This window comes from Cinclus cinclus, chromosome 14 (assembly GCF_963662255.1).
Source record: "Cinclus cinclus chromosome 14, bCinCin1.1, whole genome shotgun sequence".
In the NCBI taxonomy this organism is placed as follows: domain Eukaryota; kingdom Metazoa; phylum Chordata; class Aves; order Passeriformes; family Cinclidae; genus Cinclus; species Cinclus cinclus.
In genome coordinates, this window is record NC_085059.1 from 6,545,344 (window position 1) to 6,566,429 (window position 21,086).

The window sequence follows — 21,086 nt, forward strand, 5'->3', positions numbered from 1 at the left end:
TTCTGAATTAATGAAGAAATTAACAATCACACGCTGTCTTTAGTGCTAATCAAGACAGGGAATCAGACACAAAGATGAAACCCTGTTCCTAAAGATGAATGCAATGTCTTAACATGGCTGTGTCAGGATGTCACACACTAATAAACTCCCACAGCCTTCACTTTTAAAGGAAGTTTGAATTGATATTGCAAAATAACTTCTCCATTCTTCCACTGATTTTCATTGCATTGAACCAGCAGACTATGAATTTTAAAAGATGTGATTATGCAGCAAATACATAATACACCAGCAGGGTTATTTTGTGATGCTTCTGGTAAAAAAATATGTTCAAAATAATGTTAAATACAAGGAAATTGCATATATTTTATTTCCTGAAAAACTCCAATTAGATGGAGTTCTGGTCAAAGTTACTCAGGATGGGGAACACAGAAGGATTGCTCAATTGCACTTATAACTAATGAAAATCATGAGTATTGAATTTTTAGTCTTTTCTGCAGTGACATAGAACAGTTTGTGTGGGTAACCTCTTCAATGTTTTTTACTCATTTGCACATATATTCTGCAGAGGGGAAAATACTCCTCATTGTCTTAATCCCCAGATGTTTTATTAAAATTAAAATACTTGGAAACATTTTATAATAGGTCATACAGTGAAGAACCTTAGGGGTTTCTATCTGCAAGTTGAAGTTGTATCTAGGAAAATAACAGTTTATCTCACCAACTTCCTGAGAACATCAAATTACCAAGTGGGGTTTTTTTGTTTGTGTTTTTTTTTTTTTCTTTTCTTTTGTCTTGAGTTGTTCTCTCCACTGAGGACTTTTCTTTTACTTCAGAGAGCTCTTAGTCTGGGAGTGTGAGCATCCCAGCAGCTGATCTCGGGAAAGATGAGACACTCTGCAGTGGGAGTGGGAATGGGACATCTCCCTGCATGCTTTCTCTCTGCATTTCAGATAAAAGATTAAATAAATTACTGCAGTTTAAAGCTACCAGGCATCCACTCTGTACCATGACCACAATGGGAAGCTGCCTCCCTTGCTGAGCAGATTATCTGCTGCAGCCACCACATAATGAAGTGTTTGGATTCCTGGCAAGCAGATAATTCCACAACATAGATAACAACCAGCAGCATGCAGAGCTAGTGCAGAATGAGCACCTTGGTGCTAGGAGGATGCAGGTGATGCCAGGACAGGGTGACATTGGCACAGGCAGAGTCAGGCACCTGCAGATGGAAGTGACTCTTTGTGCCAGGCTGGGTGTTGGATCCCAGAAGCCTGGGAGTTCTGAGCTTTCTGTGCTTTCTGGCACTGACCCCCTGGAGAACACTGCTCTTGACCCGAGGCCTTGGAGAAGGCTTCCAAATTTGAGTGATAAAGTCACAGGTGTGTAGTTAAATAGAAGTGTGTGATTTCACATGGTGAAGAGTTTTGAATTTGAGGTTTTTAGAATATAGTAATAGGTATGGGACAACATGGAGGTTCTTGAGTGTTGTCTCTTTCTGTCTTCTTCCTTCTTCTTCATGCTTTCAGGTAGTAGTTTTTGGTTGGACAGTTAGTGCTGCACTGTGTGTCACAGGAGTTTGGTTATTGGGTCAAAAGTATAAATAATACAGGTGTTAATTCTCTATTGGACTGTTTAGCTTTAAAAGACCTTGTAGCTAGCTAGATTCACCTCTGTTTTGCTCACTTTTAGCTGGTAGCTTGAAGTGTTGCAGAACTCTCTGTACTTTAGATAAGATTTAATAAACAACCAAGTCCAAACACAAGAAATTCGTCTCCTTCCTGTTTTTAATCCTGACTCTGAGTGAAGGCAGAAGAAAATGAAGACAAGCCACTAATTAGGTGGTGCAGTTACCCCATTTACAGCTGGGAGCTGCCAGCAGAGCACCAAGGGATCAGCCACAGCTGGAAGGGAAATTCTCGGTGGGAGCGAAGCAGAGCCCACAGGGAAAGCACTGCCTCTGCTCTCACCTGTCTCAGCCCTGTGCCCCAGGACTAGCTAATGACATTTCCCTGATTACAAACACTGACTTTTCTAGAGACTGAGAAATGGGGAAACAGAAGAATCTGCATTTAATGGGCAGGAGATACAAATTTGAGAACACTGAAGCATTATCTACCAAACACCCCAGCACAGGAAACAACAAATAAATAAATAAATTTCCCTCTGAAAAGAACTTTATATTAACAGGGAAACTGCATTTCAATAAGGACATTTTTAGTCTCATAACAAAGCCAAACTGTCCAAGGACACATCCTATCACTGTACACAATTAAATCAATGACTAAACAATAACATTTGTTTGCACTTGTTATAACACCTAATTTAGCCCTTTCTGCAACTGTGCATAAAAGAATATTTTTGTTAGACATTTATACTTGTTGCTTAAAGTATTTTTTCATACATTATGATTATAAAGTTCTGCAATATGCCTGTGTATAAATGTATTCTGCTCCCCTGAAAATTCAAACCTTTATAAAAACAATAGCATTTCTATAAGATGTTTAAATCAGTCAAAAGTTGCAGAGAAAAACAAGATCAAAGAAAATAATGCTTGTATGCAGCAGATCAGCCTTCTAAATTCTGCCTTATTTGCACAAAATAAACCATAACACTGTCATCCAACCTTAGTTACATAAATGAATCAGCTTTCAGGGTAAAACTAACCTAAACTATTCATCTGGGGTGTTGGTATGGGTTTTTTGTTTGTTTTTTAAATATGATAAGTTTTATTTCCACCAACAGATAAATGGAAGACCGAGAAGCAGCTCAAATATTTTAAATAATTTGAAATTTCCCTTCCTTTCAACTTGAGTCTGTTGAATCACAGAATGGTTTGGGTTGGAAGGGACCTTAAAGCTCGTTTGATTTCACCCCCTGCCATGGGCAGGGACACCTTCCACTGGGACAGGCTGCTCCAAGCCCTGTCCAACCTGGCCTTGAACACTCTATTCCGAGGTTGTGTTCAGGACCATGCATCCATATGTGGAAAATAAGTTTTTCAGGAGCCACAGAACCATTCTCTGGTGATCTTTGAAGAACAGAACACAAAAAACCTCAGGCTTGAAATCCCTACTGTCCTCTCTTGAACAAAAAGTCCCAGCAGCCCCTTGCTGGGCTCCAAAGAGGAATTTATTCTGCATCCCTTTGCTGCCTGGCCAGGACCAGGATAACTGAGAGGAGCCACAGCCCTGGCAGGCTGAGAAGGGCTGAGGAGCCTGGGGCTGCAGGTGACACTGGTTTGAAGGCACAGTGAGCTTTGGCTGAATTAATAGCAGTGCTCCAAGTGTGAGCTCCGTGAGAGCCACGTCTGGAGGGTGTTACAAAGCAGTTCATCAGCAAGTAAGCAGCTATTTTTAGTATGTATAATGAAAGAAAATTGACAACAATTCCAGCTCTTTTGCCAAATACCTGCAGTGCTAAACCTTTCAAGTTAGACTTAAAAAGCGCTGGGGAAGACTTGACTCTGACAGATGTCTGAAAACACTCAGATACACAGGTAATGAAAACATATTTTAGAAAAAGCTGAACTCCTGGTGTTAGAAAATACCCTACAGTGTTATCTTGCAGGATTTTTCTCAGCAAGTAGGATCTGACCTTGAAATGTGCTGGTGAAACCCTGTTTCCATTTATTTTTAAATACCTTAATACAGTGTGGACAAGGTTCAAAAACCAACCCAAATGGGCACGCAAACACTCAAAGTGCTCACTAAGCCACTTCAGACTGGACACCAACCAAACTGATCCTAGGTACTAATTATGGTAAGATCAAATACTTCAGACCCCTGTGAGGAATTACCATTTCAAAGCCCAGAGGACAAGGGGAGGGATGGGAACACTTTCCCTGTAGTTGCTAACCCTGTTAACAGTTCCTTTTACTCAGCCAATCTGACTCCCCATGCACTTCATGTTGACAATAAAGTACATGAATTTCCTGGGAGAAATTGTAGCTCTCTAAATTGAAATTACGAACAACTGTAAGATAAACAGACTATATGGTATTACCTAAACCAGCCCAGCATTTCCCCACAAATGCCATGTAATTAGGAATTACTGCTTTTAATAAGTTAATAGCCAATATCTAAGTGTCATGAGTGGAATAAAGTGCCCGCACAAGCAATAGTAACTAATAAGAAGAACACAGTAAGCAAGTTTAATTAGAACAAAAGTTAATTAAATCCGCCATGGAGGATCACAAAAACAACTCAGATATTATATTCTTATGACCTCAATGATGATGTTACTGTTTCCCAAAATGTTCTGTCCTACCTAGCATGCCATAAAAATATGTTCTTTCCATCCTGCTGTTAATGCGGGGGGGGGGGGGGGGGGGGGGGGGGGGGGGGCGGGTGGGCAGTGGAACACAAAAAAGAAAAGGTATTTCACTATTTCATTATTATTTTCTTATTTCATTCCCCCTTTTCATTCTCTGTTGCTCATTGAATACTGCCTGTCACACAGAGCTTCTGCCTTCCTCAAAAGTGCTTTGGGCTGAGCATGCTTGGGAAGCAAAGAGCACTTTGTTTATCACAGTGATTTAAAGTCATTTGAGTTAAATCATTCCATCCTGATACAGGCAAAGCTCGATAAGTAAGTTTAGTCAGTTAAACTTCAATTCTTTCAACTCACTCCCCAGAATTTCTCCTGGGCAAGAATGTGCCCATTCTCCCTTCCTTTGGACCCTGTAAGAAGTCATTCCCTCACTGTGTGTCCCCATCTATGGCAGACATCAAATTGTAGCTGAAATATCCCTGATACCATTCAGGCACTGCCTGTTTTTACTTCCAGATAACAGGAATTGGGGTGTCCTGCTCAGCAAAAAGGACCAGACCTGCAGCACTGGTGATGTTCTTCCCTCCCCTCTGCTCTTTGTAAATGTACTGATTTCACATCCCTGTGCTGCACTCCCTCCTACAGCAAAACTCCTCCAATTCCCACTTTGCCTGCAGGCCACAGAACACACAGGATCATGCAGGGGAGCCAGGGAGCTCACAAGTGCCACCAGCTACACCCTGCCACTGCCCAGGTGACAGCACACACCACAGATGTGCCCCACAGCCCTCACCAAGCTCAATGCTAATGCAGAAAGAGGAGACTCAAGGCAAAACACCTCCTCCAGGGAGGAAAAAGTCTGCGTGGAGCCTCCTGCTCACAACAGGGGACTAGAGAATGCAAAACCTGCACTGTGCTGATATTTTTTTGTGTATGTGTTTGGTTTGCTGGGGTTTTGCTTTAATTGTCTTTTCTTCTCTCTGTGTTATTATAAGAGACCTAAACCTGATCCCCTGTGACTTTTTCCTCTGCTACTTCTCTGGTTTGTGGTAAAGAATGTTAACAAGGCAAAGGTAGAAAACTAAATTAGTCTTCAATTTATTTTGTAGAACACCCATTCCATCCAAAAAAAAAAAAAAACAAAAAAAAAAAACCCAAAAAACAAAAACCCCAACAAAACAAAAACCAAAAAAACAAACAAAAAAAACCCAAAACCCAAACAAAGGAAAAAACCAAACCAAATTTCTGTAAAGACTAATAAAAATCCTCCTTCTCAGTTGTTGATATAACATAAAATTAAGACATAAAGTAAGATCAATAACTCATTTCCTTATGCATTCCAGAGAACAGCAACATAATCAAGGAGTATAAACAGTGCCAAGTCATTTTAGGTATGCAGTGTGTTTACAGGGGAACTATTAAATAGCTTCTAAACATTTATTTTTTTTAATGCTGACTTATTTATTTACACAGAATAAAGCTTAGGGCGACAAAACCTGCCTTGAACAACTTGTCCACAGAGTCCAGAGTTGTTTGGAGGGACATGAACACACACAGTTCCCCAAAGCAATTTTTACTATCAGGACCTGACATAACACAGGCACCACCAGGTGAAGCCCCAAAGACATTATTTGACAAACATTTCCCACCCTTACAGAATAAAATAATCTTGTACTTGTGGAGAATTCAGGTGTCAGCAGCTTTTTCAGGGACATGATTGTGTCAGCAGCATAAGAGGGGCAGTTTTACATATGAAAGGTTTGATGTGCTGACATGGGTCAGATGACTTTAGGTAGTTTAGTACTAAACTGTTGTTTTGTAGAGTAATCCTTGCTACATGAATTGCAGCAGCAGCAAGATAAGAATGTGCAAGGAGTTAGATTTTACCTGAAGGGCCAAAGACTGGCTCAGACAGAAAACCAAGAGGGATGAAACTCCTGTAATGTACAAAATATTAAGGGAATTTACACATCCACCAGCACATCTGATGGAATCTGGTGGCGAATTGCACATCTCAGAAGAGGGGTCAGGGATGCTTCTGCATGGTCATTAATGTCCACGAGTGGCAAAGTGAGGTTTGGATACCTGACCAGAGCCACCACTACCCACTAATCTTCCCTTTTGAATCATGGAATGCAAAAGAGGCCCAAACAACCTTCTCATTTCACATAATTCCATTCAAATCCTAGATTCAAATGTATTCAATATAAAAATCTGATATCACAGAACTGTAAATTTTATTGACAATTTTTTCCTGAAGACTGAGCACTCTCAGGAGATGATCAATTTTATTGAGTATGCTCAGTCCTCTCTTTTTATATATTATAGAAGTGGAAAAATTGTGTAACTGTGACATTTCAATTAAACAGCATCTGTAGACCATGCACTTTTGACACTTAACTCTTAGACCTGTCCCTCTGCAACCTCTAGAAAACTCAGTTTTACCACCACCTCCACAAAACTGAAATAAAGATGGTACAGGTGACTGTCAACAGAAGTCTTGCTTTAAAAGTGTATTCACTTCATAACACAATCCAGCATCTAAACTCAATGTATTTTTGTAAAAGCAAGAAGCCAGAATAAGTTCATCAGTAAAGGTAACATCCAAATAAATTTTTAAAAAGTAAGTAATTTTCCCTTTCCATTTTAAGTGGACTTAAAGCACAGGCAACAAGCTATTTGATGGATTGTTTCAGATTGTTTCAGAATGTTTCAGAATGCCTTCCTGGCATTCCCCATACAGGAATGACAAAGTAATCCTAGACTGCCCTGAAAAATGTTTTGTAGGCTGTGAATTGAGTGACCCTCCACAAGCACAGAGCACAGGAGCTCTGCTCCTCCTGCCCTCTTTACCTGTTCTGCACCATGCTCATGGCCATCCAGTCCGAGGGGTAAACGTTCTTTCCAATCAGATCTTTGAACATTATGAACGTTTCCATCAAGAAGTCCTGGAAGAACAGAATGCAGTCAGGCCAGGGCTGTGTAACATCCACTTGGAAGTGTTTCTGTATGATTAAGGAACCAAGATGGGGGGTTCCACTTTGCTCTCAATGAAGTCAAGAGAAGAACTCCCCGTGATATCAGTAAATCTGAGATTGGAACCAAAGTCCTGTAGTACAGCAGTCCCAGATTCCAAATGGAAGCTAAAAGCCATTCCATTAAAATCATTGCACTGTGATCTCAGGGAAATAGAGGGCATAAGTGAATGGAAAGAAAAAGTTGAAGTACTTCTGGGTAAAGTTTGATATTTTTTATGAATTAGTCTCACTATGCATAAGAATGAATAGGTTTGAAGAATACAGGATTTTTTTATTTTTTTTGTTTTACTCCATTTAGTCCACATTTAAAATTTCAGTTATGGCACCGCTCTGACTTTAAGAACGGAAGGAAAGTGATCAGTTCTTCACAAGTGCAGATATTGTCTCCATGGATTAGCTGTAGATGTAATCCAAACCTGTGCCACTACCCTGACTTACCTGATAGCTACACCAGGAATGTAAAAGGGCACACATAAAAACCTTCTGGTACCATTAAATGATGGCAGAAACAACTGCAATAAAAGGATGCACTACAAGAATAGGGCACTTAATGTATTTAGCTTACAATGTTATTTGCACCAGGAGTAGACTCAAGAGTGAAAATGAAAATTAATCACTGTGTGTGAAGTGTGCAGGGAATATTCAACTAGTTGAGGATAGGTCTTGCTGTTGTTTTGTTGTGGGTTTATTCTTTTTCTTTTCTGTTTCCTCAAAAGAGTACAGCACAAAGATCCCATTACTTATTCTGAATCATTACATCACCACCTTGGTGCCAGGATCAACAGAGAAATTTGTTTCTTTCTGAATTTCTGGGTATGGTGTTGTCCAGTGCCACCATTAGAAGAGGGAGGCAGTGCAATAACACAGCACAGCAACAGAATTAGACAAGAAACTAGAAAAGAAAAAATCTACTGATTTTTCACAAGGAATCAAATACTATAACTATCAACTCCATGATCACTTAGTACTCACCACTAGTTCTGAACTTGTCTGGAAAGTTTCGATGTACACTGAATAATGCTGGTCGTTCATCTGGTTTAGGATCGCTGTCATGCACGCCACAAAATGACTCTGAAAGCAAACCAGGCAGAATCAACACATGTGGATTACTTAGGATGTTGGACTGTACTCTTTCTAAAGTTGAAGCATGCGAAATGCCTGAAAAATCCCTTTATGTATGTAAAAATAAATAACATTCAAGCTTTGGTGAGCCCAGATGAAAGAAACAAACTAAGAACTCCAAAAGGATTATTCAAAAGCTGCCTTGGCAAGGGACGGGCTCTTGTGAGAAAGCTGCATCATTAATGAGGCACCACATGGGAACATACATTGTGACAAGAAAACTTCTTATATAAAGTACGACTCAGTATCACCTTAAGACTCCTAAAAGGCATGTGATGTTCACTAGGATTCTTCTACTCAGAATTCATGGGAAGAAAATATGTTAGAATCAAAACTTTCTTATTATTCTATTATTCACAGGAAGAAATAGTGCAAGAAATGCTATTTCTTACATTCTGCAGGTGTTTAAGCAGCTATTAGAGAACTCTCAAACTTCTATAGAACATTACAACCTTCATAATGCAAAACTTCTTTCAAACCTCCTCAAAAGGAAGCATTCAGTCTTTCTCGTTTCCTAAAGTCAAACTGCTGAAAGATACGACATGATTTCCATCCCTGAGTTTTCACTGTAAGTTACTGAAAGTCACAAAGGCATTTCTTTCCCAAACAATAGAAGTGAGTTTAATGATTTGCAGTTTTCCTTTAAGACTGTGAAGATTCCTCTTTAGTGATTCCTTTCAATTTGCTGAAGTTTTAATTCTCGGTTTAAAAACAAGCTTGCTTTCAACGCTTTGCTTTTATTTTAACAACAAAACTGATCAGCACGAATAACAATTTTCCAGATTCCCTTGAACCTTTTCAGTGTCCTGGCTCGGGGGCTGCCCAGACCTGGGTGTGCAGGTGGTGATGCTCGGATGCTCGGGGTCACTCTGGTCCCGCTGTTACATCAGAGTGGTACCCAACCATTTTGTCCCCATTCCAGAGCAGGAGCAGTCCCTGCCTCAGCTGCTGCCTGTCACCACTAGAGGTCTTGTGCTTCCCTCCACGAGCTGCTCTTCGCTTCGTGCTGCCGGGGCTTTATTTATTTATTCCTACGTGTGCAGACCCAGCACACTTCTTGCATACAAAGAGTGAAATCACAACCTAAAGGACCTATCGTACATTCTTTTGGAGTAACCTTAGTGCTAGAGAGAGCCTTGCCTACTTTTTAAGGCTGAGAAGACTCATTTTTCTGCAGGTAAACCAAAAGCTTTCAGGTAAGAAATCGTGTGTTCTCGGGTACTGATGCTCTTCTAAAAGAAATGCTGGATTTCCTGCAGTAGTACTTCACTTTTACAATTCTGGAGCAGACAAATCTTTGCTGTGGTGTTAAATGCATAGCTGAAAGGAATAATGAATTGTAAAGGATTCGGTGCTGGAATTGTCTAGGGGTTTTCTTCTCATGTCTTGATTTTGAGAAAAGATTACTGGCAGAAGTTAGAGAATTGACACTAAAAACAGCTCGTATTTTTAGTAGTTAAGCATTCACCACTGAATGCCTTTCTAGGCTCAAGTTAAATAATCACTGCTTGAAATAAGCAGCATTTCTTCACAACCATTGAATAGATGTGCTATGATGCTTAAGGGCATAAAGACTTTAAGAAGGTTATTTCTTTTGTTAAAACCAACTTCAAAAAAATGTGCCTAGCTATGTCTGTGATTGTGGTACAGCATGAACGACTTAGTGACTAGGTATGGTGATTTTAAAATTAAGAGATTATATGCTTGAAAAGAGCCATAAGGGAAGATCACATCTTGGTGGCCAGGACCTCGCATCAAACCTGTCCAATTCACATCAGTTGGACTGAATGATAATAAAAAGGTGTCAGTATAGATGGTTTGCTGCACAAACTTCCTCCATCCTTTCAATGTAACTATAAAGCAAGGAATTACAAATACTGCTTGATCTTTAATCATTTTCTTGTCAGAAATCTCAACTATCAGAAATCATTTGATAGCATCTTTATAGGTTTAAATCTTGCCCCTCGCTCCTAATCCCCAAATGGCAGCAATAAATATTCACTTCTCAGAGGCAGCCTCAGACCTCTGAAGTGCCCCTGCACCCCCAGCACTGCCTCTCTCACTGAACTGAAGGATAACACAGGGTTCTCCACAGCTGTGATCAAACCTGCAAATATCTCTCTGCATTCACTGAAATTCTCCTCTGGGGTTCAAGTGCCTCTTGCTGGAGTGTGCAGACAGCATGAACTGCCTGTGAATACAGTAAGTTCTGCACAAGAAGCAGCTCTTATGCCTGGACACAGCCTGTGTGTTCACAGGATGGGCAGAAGAAATTCAGAATCACACCATAGTCTATTAAAACACTCATTTCATTAAATCAAACGTTGCACGTAGGGATTGGATAGTATAAAAAAAAGTTGTGGCAGATAAGGTGAAGTTCAGGTAGAATCCTAGCAAATAATTTTAGCTGTGCTCAAGCTTGTTAGGATTCAGCGTGTGAATTACAGCAGAAAACATTGATTAGAACTAGGTCAAATGTATAAAAAATAAATGTATCAAAGTAAACACTTGACTGCTGAGACAATATGAACAGAAAAAAGTACCCAGAAACAACTCTGCATGACTGTAAAGAGATCTAATAAAATATTTCCCAACTTCAATGCATTAATTTCCTTATGAACACTAAAGAACCCATAATAGAAACAGCGCTGAATTCTATTTTTAAAATTATCTAATTTTCTGTCAGACTTTACAAAAACATTTGAAGAACTAGGAAAAGTGATAGTATGAATGCTGTACTGCTGTCAGGAGCAGAAACATGAGTAAACAGGAAGTCAAATGAAAATAAAACAGAGGAGAAAATGTCCAAGAAATATTCCAATTCTCTGTCCACTTAAAATCCCCCATAATGCATACCTTATATAAATGAAATAAAGAACTGGCTTTAGTATAAACACTGCAAAGTAGTGGGCAAGGTGAAAGAAATGTTGGTTTGGTAGAGTATATATCAAGTACATCAAAAGGAGCTGCAGAATTTTTCTGTAAAACCAACAGGGCTTCCTAAGGCCAAGCAGGAAGATGTGCAATCTCTTGCACTGCTGAAAAAGTGCAGATTAGCAGTGGATGCAACATGTACAGGAAAAGAAACAGCTGAGGAACATCAGGATCATATGAGCAAGATGACAAACTTCAACACCTAGCAACTAAAGCCCAGCACACTTTATAATAGCAGATGGTGACAGGTTGCCGTAGTAACTTCAAATAGAGCAGCAGTGCAAGGATGAGGCAAATGCACTGGAAAAACAACAGAAATAACATGGAATGAAGCCACATTTGGATGTAAGAAGGGTTTCAGTGGCTGCAGGGTAAGCAGTCCTCGTGCAGCTGAGGATTCCTTCTGGAAGGACTCAGGGGGATATTTATTTAATGTATGCACTTGAGTAACATTTACCCCTATTAATAGAGCACTTCACCAACACACAGCCTGAGTGTGAACACAAAACCACACGGACATGCTCGTTTTGCTCACCCCCACTGTAGGGTGAGGTCAGGGGGCTCTGCACCATCCTCACCACTGTGACCCCACACTAACAATGGCTCATGTTTGATTAACACAAGGCTTTCTGTATGGGGCAAAGAAACTTATTCAAACTAGCCAGCATTTTTGAGGTGTTTGCAGCAATCATAGATTGGATTTAATTCTGAACCCCCTTTTAGGATAAGCCAGAAATTTCAAAATCCATTGCATGTTAGAAACAGTAGCTGTAAAAATAACGCACAACAGTGAGTTTTACATTTTACAACAGTAGTTGTAAAAATAAAGAGAGTGACCGAGAATTTCATTGGGCCAAAGAGCTCTGTTTTGGTTGGGTATTTTTTGTTTGTTTGTTTGTTTTTTGCCTTTGTTTGTTTGTTTTGTTTTGTTTGTTTTTGTTTTTGGTTTTTTGTTTTGTTTTTCTTTTCATAAATACAGACATCTTTCTGAAGGAAAAGTGATAAGTATGTTATCTTGAGTGTAATTAAAGAAAAACTAACCATTCACATATTTTAATTGAGTGTTAAAAGTTATCAATATTTATATTGTACCACAAGTCTGTTATTGAGAAGGTCTCCAAAAATACTGTCTTCACAGAATGATTGAGTCATCACAGCTGTTCCTTGTCATGAGCTAAAGAGCAACATGAAAACAAGTATGGAAGATACTCAGTGATGCCACAAAGAACCACGGTAGCTTAAAAGCACAGTTCCTCAGAAAACCCCATGAAACTGAGAACTGTGGAATAGGTGGAGGTTGAGACAAACATCTTGATCATATTATGCAAATACTAAACAATACCAGTCTGAAAAGAAAAATAAGCAGAATTTCAAGTGAATTGCTAATGCAGTAGCTCTGTTTCTCTCCAGAAATAGATGTCCCTGCCAATGCATGTGCAGTCCCAAAATGTACTGTTTTGAGCTGGAAAGGCACAAATACATAAACATTAGGACAGGCTGCTATGCAACAACCTCGAGTATTCATCACGTGTGAAATGGGGAATAGCTCCCAATCCATACAGGCTTGGAGCCTGCCAATGAGCACGTGGTACTAATAATTCACTTACAGTAGCATTCGTCTACTCTTAGTGGGTCTGAGTTTTTAATTTCCCGTTTATACATTCATATAGTTCATTGGTTCTGTCTCCTTGTGTTTTATAGCTGACTGAACAGCATCCTGCTTCCACATGTCACTGACAGCCTTGGATTTCTGACTGAAAACACGCTGGGCTGTTTTAGCTTGTTCTACCATTTTCTTTGCATTCACAAGATTTAGCTGAGAGGATGTACAACTATAAAAGCAGCAGACTACCAGGTAGAATGATACAGAACACAATGAGAGAGGAACAGCAGCTGCTCTGTGCGATTTTGAGATATGCTACAAGTTACACAAACACAACAATTTCCGTATTATTTCATTCAAGACTTTTCCATACACAGATAAAAGCAGTTAAAATAGTGGTACATGGTTGGGCATAAAAGTAGCTTTATTTTCATGGAGTCTATCCTTTGCCATCTTTGTTTTTTTTTACAGGGGTGTATTTTTAACTTTGTACTGATTTTTCAGCAATATTCCTAAAAAGAAGACCTTTCATTGCCTGCAATGTTTTTTTCTGCTGCTGGGTTTTGTTGTTTGGCTGGTTTTGTGGCATAAATCCACTCCGAATTTCTGCTGTTGTCTCTGGTTGATAGGAACACTCCACCGTAATTGATTTAACTTCTGCTTAAGTCTGCGTTCAGACACAGTTGTGTAATTTACTACTTTTCCTGTAATATTAACTTTCATCTTCAAGGCATATTTACAAATAAATTATGAATAACATTAATGAGTGAGGTCAGAAAGCACTGAGTGGAGCTCAGCTGGTCAGAGCATGGTGCTCAGGTTCCATCTTTAATACCTGTATGGGCCATTCCCTGAAGAGTTGAACTCAATGATCCCTGAGTCCCTTTCAACCCAGAATATTCTGTGATTCTTCTATGATGCTGTGATTTGGAATGAGCAATTATTGCTTGGAAACTGAACTAGTCCAGAGCACAGTTATCAAAGAAAAAAAAAAGAAAAAGAAAAAAAGAGCTGTTCACCTCCTCATTTAAGCACTGCTGCCACACTCCTGATCTCAGCTCTGCTCTATCAGATGCAATCTCCCCCTTTGCCTGCAGGGATCTGTGCAGCTTTTCCCTCCTCTTCTGCATCCCACTGACTGCCTCCCCACAAGCACCTGAGCTGCCTCCCAGCCTGGTCCCACAGGCCAGAAGGATTTCCTGCCCTGGTACATGAGATGTCCAACGAGACCCCCCAGTGTCCAGGGGCTGGCAGGCTGCTCATTTCCCTAATTTCTAATTCCAGGTGCTGTTGCATTGCCTGGGTGCCCCTAAAGCCTTCGGGCAGCCCAGCAGGCAGAGCCCAGTGTGCCCAGTGTGTTCCAGTGCACTCATTCCCACATCAGGGATGATGCAGTCAGCAGTCCTGAGAAACTGAAGAACTACACATGAACTACAGGCAAGGAACAGGATTAAAAATACCACCCATGGTTTATTTACTGTAACAATGATTGGCCAATCTCTTCCATTTGAAAGACTGGAAACCAACTTGGGAACCTGCAGGAAGTTCTAGAGGGGCTGGGGGAAGAGCTCCCTGCCCAGATGTGCAACACTTAACAGCAAGAACCAACCCAGCCAGGGCTGCAACAGGAGACTGAAGGGCAGAACAGAGCAGCTGCAAGGGAGAGCAACCCCAGTGTCAAAAAGAGCAGAGCTGAGCAATCCCAGTTCTTAAAAGTGCAGTAACATCTTTTATTGCAAAGCCATGTACTTTAAATTCGAATGTCTTGGATGATGATTCACTGCCTTAAGACGAAACAGAGCCACCTCCTGTATTCCCAGAACTGTATCACTCTATTTGATTTTGTTCTTTTTCAGCTGCACTTACTGAAGACAGAAAAATTAAATTAAATTTCAACTACTTGATCAGAGATGGGACTATTAAAATATATTTGCGAGTGGCTAAAACAAAGCTTTATCACAATAGTTCTGCTTAAAACTGTTGAAAGTAATTTCACTCCAGAAACTTCTTTCTTACTTTTAAATAGATCTTATGGAGAGAATAGGGCCCAATAAAAATAATTTTCCAGCAAAACACATCCATTACACTAACCAATCTACCCACAGTGTTTGTTTAAGATTCATTAATAGCAACTAGCAACTGTTAAAACAGTTGTAATTTGCATCTGAAATATTTTTCCTATTTAAATTATGTCCAGTAGGGGTTTTTATTAAGTTTCTAATTGTTTTGAAACAGTGGACTCCACTTTTAAGCTTGAAAAAATATCTTGGAGTCTGGTTAGCAGAGTAACGAGCTAAACCAAAAAATTAATAGCTAAGTCCAAAATCTTTCTAAAGAGAACTTTTCATACTGAATCTTGGGTAGGTTGTTTAATGGAAAGCAGAGGGAATTCTCCATGAAAGAAAACCCTCTGGGAGCAGAGGTGTAAAGATGAAAGGATGAAACTCCAAAAATTACAGAATGTCCTGCCCATGGACACAATCTCCAATCCACAACCCACAGCCAATTATGCATCCTCCTCAGGTGTGGGTCTCCTCAAGGGTGTCCCTTACGTCCAAGCAGATTGAATTTCAATTATAATGTAACATAAACAGAGAATCTTGATACTCTAATAATGTACAGATAAAAATTTCCCAGATAGCATTGTCTGCATCAATTACTTGTGCATATGCTAATCTGTAGTTTTTAGGGAGATTCTAACACATAATCCCTGGACCCTGGTAGAATAAGGAATACTCCTTCAATATTTTAGCACCAGCCCAAGAGCAGGATTCATTATATACTTACAATAATACATTAGAATGAAGATGAGAGTTGGAATTCTTTTGAATAACTAAATCTTATAACTAAATAACTAAATTTAAATCTTGCTTTTTTTTTTTTTTTTTAATGAGAAAAAAAAAACCCAGCCACAAGCCAGTAAAAGGTAAAGCATTCCAGAGTGCCTTGGCTTAGGCTACATCAGGGGTGTGACTGTCCCCTGGTTGCTTGGTTGCTGCAATCTAGGAGCATCTGGATCCTAAAACCACAATGGGACAAGACTGAACTCCTGTTCCTGGCTGTCTGGAAAATGCCCCAGGATGGTAAAAGCCAGCACCTCTGCTCCCCTGGCATTAAATCCCTCTGACAAAAAATTATATCCTTATTCTGAAATTAAAACTTGATCCCCAGAAAAACATCAAACATCCTCAGAAAAAATATGTGAGTATTGATGTAACAGCACTCTGTTAAAACAGGTCTTCCCAAACACAAACTGGGCTTCAAACAGTTTTCAACAATTTCCCAAACATGATTATCCAAGTATTTTGAGGTGCCATGTCATCTGACCACCTGAACTCCTTTTGAGGATGATGACTGTGCCAAAAGGCACTTTGTGTTGCTTTACTGCCAAAATATTCAAGGCTATTTGCAGAGATTTATTTTTCCTCATCTCTAAACTAAGATTTCATTCCAATAGATTGTCTTGCTAAGAAGCCAGGGTGCCAGCACCTTCTCCTGGACAGAGCAAACAGAAATAATGAGTGGAGATACTCATTATTCCTCATTATTCCTAGGTTAGGGAATTGCAATCCTAGCTGGAAACAAACAAAAGCAGAATCACACACCTATAAAAGCGAACTTGATCAACGAGAGTGCCAGAGGAGTATTTGTTATGCCTCTGCTATTTAGAGTTTGCATTACCTGAGCAGTCTTATAGCCTCTTATTTTTATGATTAGTCACTGCAGTAGAGTGTGTGGGAGCATCAGTACATATCTAACAACACACACAGAGAAAAGGTGATGATTAGAACCATTACAACCTACACCTTCACTGCATTTTCCATATTAGTGCTGTTGGGTTTAATAGCAGCTTCAGGATTATGCTACTGAAGCTGTTCATAAAAGCTTCTTAGATCATGGTTGGTAGTACCATCTTTGTTCTGGTCCTCCCCTGAAATGCCACCAAAGGACCTCGTGTGAAGCAGGTAATTTTTTTTTTTTTCTGTCTTTTTACTTCCATAGAGGTGAGGGACAGAACAAGCATTTGGTAGATGCTGTACCATCACACAGTCAAAAGAACTTCTGAGCTATATGAAGAGGTATCTCGTATCTTGACAACGTCATGTTTTATAAACAGATTCTTTTCCCTTATTAGTTAACATAAAGCCATTGAGCTGAATGTTCCATTATAGCTCCCCAGACCTGGACCTCGTCATCTATAGTGTGGCTCCTGGTCAAAGACTCTCTGAACTATGGCTGCAACATTATGATATTAAGGAAAGAGTCTGGGAAGCTGGAGGGACTGGAATCAAATTTTCCATTTAGATTGTTATCAGTTTTCAAGGCATGTTCATTAGGAAGGAAAAAAAGTAGATTGTTCTGCTCAGTTTTTTGTTTTAAAGGAAGCTGATAATACTTTATATCTTAAAACAAGATTTCCTAGACTGCAGACCTTAGTGTCAGGAATCCAGCAGTGGAGAGTATTTTTTTCTTAAGTATTTCCCTTAAAAGAAAAATGTGTTTCTTATATTTAGAAAATATGAAAATAAAGTATTTAGTACTAGATCAAGGTAATTTGTTTTTGTTTTTTTTAAATGACACTGTAGTCACATAAGGTAAAAGTGTCTTTTATTTGATCTTGTCTTAGTACACGGTCTTGACCTTCAAGACGGTTAAATACAAACATTAAAATATTTTAGCAATATTTAGCAAACAATTACAAATTATTTATATATATTTAAAAAAAAAACTTACAACCAAACAAGGGAAGAACTAATATTGTTCATATGTTGATTCCAAATGAATAGAGCAGCTGAGAAGGAGGAAATTTGAAATACAGGAGCAGAAGTGGAGCTCCCTTACCCCTTCCAGATTACCATAAAAGTCTTCCCTTCCCGCCTGTGCTGCAATTAGAGAGTTCCAGGACATTAGGTCGGCCCTAGCAGGCTGTGCAGCTCAAGGCACAGATGCTCTGGAAGAGCAGAGCATTCGAGCATGAAAACAGGAAACCAGTAATGTGGTCCCAGGGATTCGGGAGAAGACAGAAAAAGGAATTGCGCTCTGCTGGATTGAAGAACACCGTGCAGGATTTCAGAGCAGGGTGTGGGGAGCAGGGTCTTTGGTGGCAGAGAAACGGGGCAGTGTAAATGTGCAGGGTGTGGGCACGGCTGGCAGAGCGGCTGGGGCTGTCGGCAGCTGCGAAATCCCAAACGCTGCCCTTGTTCGGATGATTCTCCTGCTGCTGGCTCCACGTCCTGCTTCAGTGGTGTCCCCACAGGTCTGGGCACACCGGAGTTTCCAGACAAGCTAAGGGGGGAACAGCCTGATGTGCAAACCTGGGGGATACCCTGGGGACGAGCAAAGGGCATGAAAATAAACCTTGTTAGTCTGCTAACAGAAATCTTAATTATTGAAGCAGAAATAGCTCTGAGAATGCTGTGATTTTCCAGAAGCTGTTCACAAAACAAGTGACACCAGGATTGCAAACATCTCTATCAATGTATGAAACTCATTTTTTTTTTAAAAAAGGAAATGATGTTCCCACTGAACTAGGTCAATTCTTGTTATACAAGGATACACATGCCCTCAGGCTGCCAGTTACACAGTCCTGATTCATAACTCTTTTTCTGGACTTAGGGGAACAACAAAAGAATCTTGACAGATTACACATGGCAACATTTCTGTGGTTTCTATCAATTTTTTTAAGGTGTTTAGTTGTTGGTTTGCTTGGGGTTTTTTTATAATTTTTTTGTTTTGGTTTGGTTTTTTTTATTTATTTTTAGATTTTATTTTATTTTACAAGACAAACAAACCAGCCAACCAATAAAAACCTGAAACACACACCTAATGTTATACAGCTAACACATTATATGATAACCCTCTCCCAAGCCTCTCCAACAGCTTCTGGGACTTCTGCCTGCCTCAGCTTAGTGGCAAGGTACTCATTTGGTTTCTTGTTTAACTTTTTCTGGAAAACTTTGGAAAAACTGCATGTTCAGTCATGTCTGAAGTGAAACACAACCACACCTAGGTGTTTCATGTTTTACTTGCCTTCTTAATAACATAGGTTTACATTGCAGTATTTTACATGAATCACACTGCTACTCACCCAAATTAAAACTGAAGCTACCCCCAAGGAGACCTTTTACACTGAAATTATTCTTTAAAATAAAAAATACTACATTTTTCTGAAAATAACCCCATTGCGGGGCCATTAAGGCAACACAATGTTCATATGGAATAATGAAAGAAGGAAGGAACTTCTATAAAAGTGCTGATATTTCACTAACAGGCCCTGGGAGATCATCCCAGAAATACAAAAAAGAAGAAAGGTCATCTTTGTTCCTGAGACAGGGCAGGCCATATTCCATATTATGTAACTACTTCAGAGATTGCTCTTTTTTTCTCCAACTAGAGATGATACAATCATGTAAAATACTCAATTACTTGGGCCATTCTGCATCCTTATGCCTAGTAGAGAATTAGAGAGTACAGGGAAAGTGGGTTTAAGCCAATATTCATCAGCTTATGCAATTAACTTACATATTACTTTCAAAGGACTTCACATATTTCAAAGCATATGAGGAACTGAAGTTTTTATTAATTTGTAGAGTGCTGCATGTCTTCTGTCTCCTGTCTTCTTTGAAATTTGTTGCCCTCACTTGTAGAAAAATAATTTGAGTACACAAAAATTTCTTGAAGATACTTATTTCTGTGCAATCTTTTAGTAATGCTTATTGCAGCTCCCAAACAGAACTTCTGGACTTCTTCAAACTGCCAGCCACGGTAAAGACTGAATACCAAAACCCTCAACCCTGAGTGACAAGCAGGTGCCACACAGCTCAGGACACTGCAGATTTATTAGATGTATCATCAAGTATTAATTTCTCTGACTATCTAAATATGACTTTGTAAGCTAAAAAAAAGATATCTGAATTTATACAATGTATCAAATCAGTTATAAGGTGCCAATACTGAGAAATACCTGGAATGGGAAAGGCAAGGAAATAAACAGGCTTTTGTTTTGCCTGACATCACTGGAACATGAGCTTGTGTTGCCCAAAAAGGTGTTCATTTCTCCAGCAAGGTTCAGAGCCCTTGGAGTGTCCAGACACATCCATCTTTCCCATGATGACCATCAGGAGGTCATCAAAGGGTCACCTCCCCCCTCTCTGGTGCCATCTTAGAAACTCAACAAGGTGAAGCATCACCTTTCCCGAGAGGAGAGTGAAATGTTTATCTACACTTTTGTGATTTACTTTTGCAAACCAAGATTGCACCTTTGCTCTTTGGACACATTCCAGGACAGACCAGACACAAGATCCATTATTCTGAATCTGCCCAGCAGGACATAAATTTGTCTGTGTGATACTCTAGTGTGTTACCAGATCATTCTCTCTCCTCATCTCAATGCAAAATAAAGTGTCATCATTTCATTTTTTCTGCCATGGGATTGAATTCCTTTCAAATATTGTAATTATTATCTCACTACATGCAGTATTTCCTCCCCCTAAGAGCCCACAGTTTCACAGAATTTCCTACATCCTCTGTTTTTATTGGAGTTATGCTCTGTGCCAAAGACCCCCAGCTACTGAATCTCAGCCCTTAACTTGGGGGCATTGTGGATTCTCCAGCAATGACCTCAAACTGCAGAGTCTCAATTTCTCTACATGGAGAACTGACAGATTTAAGAAAATATTTACATTAGTATTTCTTGACTATTAAGAAATAACAAATATTTTCAAGATTAAGAGCTGAATATAGACAAACAGTTACAAGGTTGACAGAAAAAATGTAAATTCATCCTTTTAGTTTTAAGGTTTTTTAATAGTTCACCTAAGCCCTTCAGTCATCAGGCCCATTTGAATTCCAGCCAAGTGTGCCATACCTTTGTAGTTCAGGCTGTTTCCAGCTTCATGAGAACCTAAACAAGTTTTGGATGAAGAAGAAACACACGTTTTCTTTTAAATACCAGGAGAAAAAGTTGCTTGGCAATTTTTGTGAGCATTCCATGTTCCAGCATTCCTCAGTACCTGTTAGTACTGAGACAATTTTAGCTCTCATTATCTGCTCCAAGCCAGCAGTAGCTACCAAAAAGTGGTAAAAATTAAAGAATATTATTTGAATCAAATGTGAAGAAC

At 39.5% G+C, this 21,086-nt stretch overlaps 1 protein-coding gene across 1 annotated transcript in view; it reads right to left on the reverse strand.

Annotated features, from left to right (window-relative positions):
- The window catches only part of DOCK2 (dedicator of cytokinesis 2), a 157,473-nt gene that overhangs the window by 51,062 nt on the left and 85,325 nt on the right, over positions 1–21,086 (reverse strand). The window contains exons 28-29 of the mRNA XM_062502407.1: positions 8,280–8,378; positions 7,123–7,217 (exon numbers count right to left, since the gene is read on the reverse strand). Of these exons, the coding sequence (XP_062358391.1) occupies positions 7,123–7,217; positions 8,280–8,378 (194 nt within the window). The remainder of the gene's footprint in view (positions 1–7,122; positions 7,218–8,279; positions 8,379–21,086) is intronic.